The 9080-nt window shown below is 39.2% G+C and overlaps 1 protein-coding gene across 1 annotated transcript; it reads left to right on the forward strand.

Annotated features, from left to right (window-relative positions):
• The first annotated feature begins 584 nt into the window (after positions 1–584).
• Positions 585–8628, forward strand: MGAT4C (MGAT4 family, member C). Its single transcript, XM_009709382.1, has 3 exons — positions 585–713; positions 5442–5589; positions 7472–8628. Exons 1-3 carry the CDS (start codon positions 585–587, stop codon positions 8626–8628), a joined length of 1434 nt encoding a protein of 477 aa, XP_009707684.1.
• The last annotated feature ends 452 nt before the right edge of the window (positions 8629–9080 follow it).

Raw genomic sequence — 9080 nt, forward strand, 5'->3', positions numbered from 1 at the left:
AGTTTTTCCAACCTACTACAGAGGTCTAAGGCTAAGGGATGCTGCACAGTTTTGCTACAGCCTTCTCACTGCAGGGGAAGGTACCTCATTTGTGCCTGGCAGTTCTGGTATACAGAATTCTCCCGTTGGCAACGATACCGAGTCATGCAAAGGCTTCTTCCTTGCCTGTTCGCCTGAGCTGTCTTTGGAAGGAGACACAGGTACACAGGGAAACAATGCACAGCATCATCTCTCACCAGCAAGTTGGGATCTGGCAGTTATACATGGGAAACCGAACTGATGATGCACTCCTGCCACACTGGCATCATAATTCCAGCCTAAAATGGGTAGGACAAAGCGTACTTTTTTCTTTACTGACAAAAAAATCAGGAAGCTTAAATTATAGTTAAGATTGTATATTGAACTTGAAGATGACAATGGTTAAATGTAATTAGTTCCACCTTAAAGGGTATAGTCTGTGTGTGTTTGACGGGATTTGATACATCTGAAGGTAAGCTGGTTTGCTCTCATGTTTATCAGATGGGCAGTTCTTCTAATACTGTGGTTTTCTTTCATAGGTGACACTACTGTATGCCTTTCTTCACATGAGACACAGCTTGAAATATTTTGACAAAATGAGATGCTTGCGGAAACGATCAGCAGTTTCATTCTTAGGAGTCCTTGTCATTTGCTTGCTATTCATGAACTTGTACATTGAAGATGGTTATGTTTTGGTAAGTTTCTAAGATGAAGAAATGATCCTGGAACAACAGAACAAGACACATCCCTGGTTAAGCAGTAAAGTTCATAATTCCTGCAATTTCCCCTGTTAGTGTACCGTTAACAGTGAAGTATCCTCAAAATATGTCCTTTATGATGAAGCCGTCTTATCAATATATACTGTGCACTGGGTGTGTCAGTAAGATCCTAACAGCCCTTTCCACAGAAATAAATATGTCATGGTTTATTGGAAGTATGGGAGATAATGAATGTAGCAAAATACAGAGATATCTCCATCAGGTATCTTCCTTTGAATCAAAACATCCACTGTATTTTCCATACTTCTGGATTTCCCTCAATTTTAATGCTGAAAATTGCCTACATCTGAAATATTCATGTGAGCTAGGAGCTCCTTTTTCAGTCCACAGTGCAAATGTCACCTGTGAATACGGTATTAAACAATATTATAGAAATACAATTATAGAAGAGAACTTACGCTAATTCCATGTATTTTAAGCTCCTTGCATGAATAATTTCTTTTCAGTGCTTTTGTTTTGTGTTTTTCTCACTTTCTGTTTCTCAGTTTTGAGTCTGGCAGGTTCAGTGCTACAGCATTAACAATTGGACATAAATTGTACCTAGTGTAAGTTTATGATTGTGGAAAAGATTTATGGAAAGATTTGTGTCAGGAATTTCAACAAGTAAGCTACCGACAACGTAACATAACTCTCCAGTTTATATATAACCTATGGGTGTCTCAGTGCTGAATGTCAAGTAAGCCCTGAAGACTTGATTAATGGATTGAATTTCCAGTTATTTGGAGGTTGGACTCAGCCCAGTAAAAGAACATGCTAGTGATTTTAATTTAAAATACTTTACTTAAAACATTACGTGTAACAATATTGTAAATATTTACAATATTATTGAGATTATGCTGGTACTTTTTAAACCATTGAAAAGATAACCCATGCTTCTAATGTGTTACTCCATTACAGACACATCGCTTTTTCTAACAGTACTTACACTAAGATTTTGCACTATGTTTTATTTATTTATCATTTCTTGGTTGTGATTGAATTTGACCTGGCTTACCCATTTTTTTTTTCCAGTGGTATTTTCCCTGATGCTTCTCCATTCGCTAATTGCTTCAAAGTCCCCCAGATGTTTCTGAAAGTGCTTTTATTATCACTGCTAATGGTGTTCCTCTTGGTTTGTTTTTTAAATCTTTTCCTGTCCTATTTGCCAGCTCCCCAGATGGCTCCTTGTCTTATTCTTAATTTGCTATTTTTCCCCCTTTTTTAGAAATTCACTCTCATTGCTTCTCTCATCACAGTTCTGGCATGTTTGCATTCATGTAGCTCCCAGCCAAGCCTCTTGCCAAGTCTCCTGACAGTTCTCCCAGATCTCTTGATACCTCTATGGTCCATCAAGTGCTTTTCAAATGTGTTAGGCTGTTGACTTTTTAGTTTGTTTATTTATTTTTATTTTCAACTTTCCTGACCATGTCTGACAGCTCCGTTAACTTGTCTGGTGTGTTTTCTCTGCTGAGGTAAAAGATGAGCAGTGTCAGTGTTGGTGGTGAGGAGAGAGACGTTTGGGGACAGCTTTCAAGAAAAGCAGACTAACCAGTTCCCCTCAGGGAATGTGAATCTGAGAGACTTCAGAGCCCTCTGACTTTCTAATTGTAGTGAGTCTCCTGCCAGAGTGTTTCCTGAAGGTAATTGATAGAGGAAGGCCAATGACTCTGAGTTTCTTCCCAGTCTCAGGCAGCAAGGTTGTGCGAGGGATGTGGGGCTGGTATCTCTTTCACCAGATGTAGGATGAGATGAGTGGCCTTTTTCAGGACGTTAGAATATCAAAGTGAGATTCATTATGGTAAATCTTAAGAAAGGAGAGGAGAACTTCTCCTTCTGACTCGGAGACTCTCACGTGTCCAAAGAATCCCTTCGCTGTATTCTGCAGGGCATTTGCTGTGGAAATGGAAAGTAAAGGCCCACCTGGGAAAATTGGTTAAGAATGTTTGATATGGGGTAGACAGTGCTGATGTATGGGTGTCAGCAGAGCAGTTTATGGTGCTTCGTCTGCAGCGTGTGAACCACATCTGATCAAATATTTTGAAGATACACTGAATCGGTATAACCAGATATCCCAACATATGCAGTGATTTTTTTAATACATATTCTAAGATGTAAGTGAACTGTAAGTGAAGCATGCCTTCTTCACTCTTCTTTGAATACTGACCATTCTTTTGGGCACTATGAAAATGGTAATACTGCTGTAGCTGATGCAGCATCCTTAGTGGAGCAGAATATCTCTATAAAGAATGGGGAACTTCTGGCACTTCGTCCCGTGGCACCCAGAGGAACCTCCCAGGCTCCAGCAAACAAAGAGTGACAAAGCTGGTGAAGGGCCTGGAGAAAAAGCTTACAAGGAGCAGCTGAGGGAGCTGGGGGTGTTTAGTCTGGAGAAAAGGAGGCTGAGGGGAGACCTGATCGCCCTCTACAACTACCTGAAAGGAGGGTGTAGCCAGGTGGGGGTCAGTCTCTTCTCCCCAGTAACTAGCGATAGGACGAGAGGAAACGGTCTCAAGTTGCGCCAGGGGAAGTTCAGGTTGGACATTAGAAAGAACTTCTTCACTGTTAGAGTTGTTAGGCATTGGAACGGGTTCCCCAGGGAGGTGGTGGAGTCATCGTCCCTGGAGGTGTTCAAAAAACGTTTAGATGTGGCGCTTCAAGACATGGTTTAGTGGGTTTATGAGGTTTACTGGGCATGGTGGCATCAGGTATACAGTTGGACTTGATGATCTTTGAGGTCTCTTCCAACCGTAATGATTCTATGATTCTATGAGACAATAGAATGTAAGTTAGAGGTTCGTTAACAGATGAAAGTCAGAATTATCATAGAAAAAATTAAAGACAGCTAAACAGAGCTAGTCAAGCTCTTCAGCTTCACTGACCTCTGCATAGTAGTCAGAGGTAAAAGAACTGGATTTTAAATTTTTTGAAAAATCCATATTTCAGTTTTGCTTTTCATTCAACAAAGGAATGAAAACAGCAACAATTTAAAAAAAAATTGTTATCCACAAAAGACATTTCTTAAAGAAAAAAAAAAAAAAGACTTCTTTTGTAGTCAGTTTAAATATTTTGCTTGTTAAAATCAAAACATTTTGTCCTGATATTCTCTATTTCTCAACATTTTGAAACTTTTTATGTAGAAAAACCTCAGCAGAATGGGTTCCCATTCCAAAATGTTCTTATGAAATGAAGAATTTTGGTGCTCCATTCTGGAACCAATGGCACATGATGTTTTGACATTAAAGAAATTCTAGTTTTAAAAAAAGACAGGTTTGGACCAGCCCCCTTTTTTTTTTTTTTTTCCCCATTTGACAGTTTTCATGGCAAATCTCCTGAAGTTTTGGTGCATTCTCTTCCTAGCCCATTGAGTTACAGTTCAATCTGGAATCTGATCAACATAAACCTCCCTCTCATAACTTATGAGCAAATGCAAAGTAGCATAGCACCACTAGAGAGAAATTCCTGGAGAGAGACTGCAGATCAAGAGAGGGTAACAGTGCAGGTAGATGCCCCTGGAGGTCCGCCAAAGATCCTTACTAAGCTCAGAAGTGGATTATTTACTACTTCTATGAAAGAAAAATAATGAACTTAAAATGAACCTAGGATTGGTTTATATTTTTGTGCTATAAAATATATCTTTGACACTTTTTTGAATATTTATACCATTAGAGTGCTGTTTACTGTTTCTGTGGTTGTTCTTGTTAGCAGCAGTACTATTGCTGCACAATGCTCCCATTTAATGACAGATCAGGAAGTTTTTAGAGAGTTAACATGCTGTATGTATCATAAGAAATTAACTCTTTCATACACTGGCCTGCCATCAGACTAGAATCAAGCCATGTAAATTAAATAAGCATTCCTACCTTTAAATTCAGTCTTGTGTCACTACAACCTTTCAGATATTTTTCCCTTTTCTTAAGGGCTAAGGAATAGATTTTCGCTGAGACCCAGATGAGCTTATGGATAATGCACTGCTGATGAAGACACTCCTTCCCTTGTGTGACTTTACTGTGGCTAGGGAAGCCTCTTGGAAGAAAAAGACAGGAGAAGGAGGCAGGAAGAGGAGGCATGGTGATAAATTTGCCTTTTTTCTATACCATCAAACAGTGTTCACCAAATCCAGAGAAAGCTTGGTGATCACATGCATTTCTTCTTACTACAAACCTGAGTCAGAGCTACTCAGAAAAATGGCAACATGAGCCAGATGCCAGTATCTAGTTTCGTCTTTCCTTTGCAACAGTGCTTTTTTTAATCACTGAAAACATTTTCAAAAATCTCCCTCACTTCTCCATCTATGAAAATTTTCTCATCTCTTGCTGACTGATGCTTTCTTATCCCTATTTTGAATACTGCAGCATTTTTTGGCAATACTTTAGTGTTTGCAACATTTCCAGAGTTTTTGTCCAAAGTTGGTTTTGTTTTTTTTCCCCTGTTACCGTAATCTGAAGGGTTATGGTAGATTTTCTGTAGCCAAAAATGTAGGATATTCAGTAATGAGTTTTTAAAAAAATGAGGTGACATCTACATGCTTTCACGAAAGCTGACACTGAAAAATGTTATTTTCTTGGAAACCTGCCTGTCCGTGTTTCCTCTCTGGCTGGCATTCACAAATGTGTTTCTCTCTGTCTCTCTCCCTCTCCTATTCTTTTTTTTTTTTCTCACTAATAGGAAGGGGACAAGCAATTAATCAGAGAAACAGCCACGCACCAGCTCAACCCAGAGCGCTATGTTCACACTTTTAAAGATTTGTCTAATTTCTCAGGATCTATAAACATTTCCTATCGCTACCTAGCTGGCACGCCTTTGCCAAGGAAAAGTAAGTAACTGCAATCTGAATGTTATGAAATGAGATAATTTAAAAATGAGTGAAATCCATATTGTCCCTGTGTTATTTCTAGGGAAGAGGGGCTGAGTTAAGCAGTGATGATCTCAGAGAGTTAGCGGGACAGCTCTCCCTGCCTAGGCAGGTCCTGGGCAGGTGCTAGTTCAGCCCTAGCAGGGACTGCCCCACAGCCTGGTTACCTTCTGACCAAATGCCTGACTTGTAGTGGTCCTGCAGGCAGCCCATGGATGGTCTGTGCAAGCATATTTTTGTGGATCTCCCCTCAGGCCAGCGGGAGATGATTGAGAAAGCAGGAGCAAGGCATGTGCTGGTGGTGCTCTGCAACCACCCTCTCAGACCATGCTGTCAGCCTCCATCTGTATAACCAGTAAATCCAATCTAAGATATGCTTGGGATCACGTAGATACACCCTTCAGGTCCCCTGTTCTGCCAGTCCAGCAGCTGTGAATGGATTTCCTTGTTCCTTTAGCTGTGAGGGAGGTGAATTGTGCCATTATGAGAACAGTAAAGGAGGATACTTCTCGCAGCCATCTGCAGATGGACTATCTAGTTATTCTGACTTCAGGCAGACTTTCATCTTAAAGTGAAATATGGCCATACCTAGCTTTTAGACAGGTGTCCTTTGGGTTCCAAATCAATCATTTCACAAACGTAAACAAGACTCCGAAGTCCAAGCACAGAAGGTAAAATAAAATCATCTGTGAGTTGTTGATCTTCATAGAAAGCTATAAAGTAAAGTTTGTTCAAATTAGATTTGAGAAATTTGGGGCTCTGTAGGCAGCGCAAATGGCTTCTGGGGGTTGTACTTCACTGTACAACTGCATTTTGGGCAGACTCAAGCCTCGAGGGAAACTCTGAATCACTTTATCAGAGCGGTCTTTTACAAACCACAATAATTTAAGAAAGTAGAGGTACATTCAACTCAAGTACGTGCTGTCATTTGTAAAGTCTTAATATTTTTTACATCAGAAGGTAGAAAAATGGAGCTATATTAGCAAATATATGAAAAAACAGATTTGGACTGCAGATAAAAATGCAATGGCCGTGACTCCAAAACAGCAGACATGAAAATTCTGCCCTTATAATTAAGATGCATCTCTCCCTAGAAAGATGTAACGGCATCAAAAATTGTTTACACAAGCACAGGTATGCAGTAGTAAGTTCTCTTCTACTTTAAAATAATATATAAATTACATATTGCAAGAGGGAGTTCCCTGTAAAATGCTCAATGAGTCCTGAAAGAGGGTTAGAAGAACTGTTAGCAAGGAAAAATTGGACAAATTCAGTTAAAAATGAAGACACAGAAAAAAATTATCCATGCAACATTTATAAAACTGTAAAGCTATGCATAAGTGTAACTAGTCTTGCAGAGTGCTTAAAATTATAAAAGTTTGGCAATTAATCTATAGTTCATGTTTTTGTGCTGCATTTCGTAGTTCCTTGCTTTAAAAATATTGTGTGAATCATGTCTCATAACCACCTTTCTTCCCATAATCACCTTTCTTTTAGCAGATTTTACAGCCTGATCATTGTCTATGTGGTTTCCTCTACTAGGCATATACGTGCACATTGCTTTGGCTTTTGCCCACTACATGCCATTCCTTGCAAATAACAAGGGAATGTTTAATGCAGCAGTCTCCATGTGTCTGTTTGCTTGCAGTACGATTCTTCTTTCATGAAAACACAGTAAACATTCTTTGTTGCATGCTGCTTAATAAATTCAAATAACAAATTTCTCAGTCTTCACCATTCAAAAGTTTTATTTAATATAAGCACAGTTCTGAAGGATAGCTTTGTGGTGAAATGGTTTCCAACGTCAGACTCTCAGTTTTTGCTTGAATTGTCTTTTATACAGGGTATCTTACAATTGGACTATCCTCTGTGAAACGGAAAAAGGGAAACTACTTGCTTGAGACCATCAAGTCCATATTTGAGCAGTCAAGTTATGAGGAACTCAAAGAAATCGCAGTGGTAGTGCAGCTGGCAGATTTTGACTCAACCTGGTGTGAAGGCATGGTCCAGGATATTTCACAGAAATTTGCACATCACATAATTGCAGGCAGATTAATAGTTATTCACGTCCCTGAGGAGTATTATCCTGTACTGGATGGCCTCAAGAGAAATTACAATGACCCAGAGGACCGTGTGAAGTTTCGATCCAAACAAAATGTAGATTATGCTTTCCTTCTTAACTTTTGTGCTAATCTTTCTGACTATTATGTGATGCTAGAAGATGATGTTCGCTGCTCAAAGAATTTTTTGACTGCTGTTAAGAAAGTAATTACCTCACGAGAAGGTTCCTACTGGGTGACTTTGGAATTCTCCAAACTGGGGTACATTGGAAAGCTTTACCATTCCCATGACCTCCCACGCCTGGCCCACTTTTTGTTGATGTTCTACCAAGAAATGCCTTGCGATTGGCTGCTCATCCACTTTCGTGGGCTGTTAGCTCAAAAGGAAGTGATACGTTTTAAGCCCTCTCTGTTCCAACACATGGGATACTACTCGTCTTACAAAGGAGCTGAAAACAAGCTAAAGGATGATGATTTTGAAGAGGAATCATTTGATATCCCTGACAACCCACCTGCAAACTTGCACACCAACATGAATGTATTTGAAAACTATGAGGCGAGCAAGGCTTACAGCAGCATTGATGAGTACTTCTGGGGAAAAGCTCCTTCTACTGGAGACTTCTATGGGATTGTATTTGAAAAGCCCATTAAAATCAGTAAAATTAAAGTTGTCACTGGAACTGAAGATCGGCAAAATGACATTTTGCACCACGGGGCCCTGGAAGTAGGAGAGAAGACTGTAGGGAGTAAAAAAGGGAGACAATGTACTACTTACTTGAGACTAGGGGAATTCAAAAATGGGAATTTTGAAATAACAGATGTAGAGCACAAAGTTTTGTTTGATATTAACTGCATGAGAATACTTGTCACCAAAAGTCAAAAAGAATGGCTGATCATTAGGAGCATTAGCATCTGGACTTCTCAAACACCAAATCAATAAAGCAAAGCCACCTGAGAAGATACAGAGTGCACACAATAAGCTGGGTCCCAACTGGTGCCACTCCCCAGAAAAAAAATGACATTTCCAACTCTTCGCTAGAGACACAGAGAATCTGGGGAAATTACAAAACAAGCAAAGCAATTTATTTTTTACTAGTTTGGCCAGGCAATATACAAACACTTATTTGTTGAAAATTTTGAATTTTATAGGAAATGCAAAGTTCTCAAACCTCTCTTGAGATCTTGAACCCTTTTTTAATTATTATTTCTCTGTAAGAGAGATCCTCTGGACTAAACAGAACAAAAAAAAAAACATCCTATAATTACCAAAAGGTTTAAAGCTATGACCAGTATGTTGTGAAAATAAATTGGATTACACCTTACGCACATATAAATTTAAAATGTTATGGTAGTATGCGTTTGTACAATAGTTGGTGATGTGTTTCTTTTAAA

This window comes from Cariama cristata, unplaced genomic scaffold, assembly GCF_000690535.1.
Source record: "Cariama cristata isolate BGI_N322 unplaced genomic scaffold, ASM69053v1 scaffold3511, whole genome shotgun sequence".
Classification (NCBI taxonomy): Eukaryota; Metazoa; Chordata; class Aves; order Cariamiformes; family Cariamidae; genus Cariama; species Cariama cristata.

Excerpts from the sequence above, each read along its gene's own strand:
- MGAT4C (XM_009709382.1), top strand. The coding sequence starts at position 585 with ATGAGACACAGCTTGAAATATTTTGACAAAATGAGATGCTTGCGGAAA. Across the intron at positions 714-5,441 it reads TTGAAGATGGTTATGTTTTG|GAAGGGGACAAGCAATTAAT; the intron begins GTAAGTTTCTAA and ends TCTCACTAATAG. Across the intron at positions 5,590-7,471 it reads CACGCCTTTGCCAAGGAAAA|GGTATCTTACAATTGGACTA; the intron begins GTAAGTAACTGC and ends TCTTTTATACAG.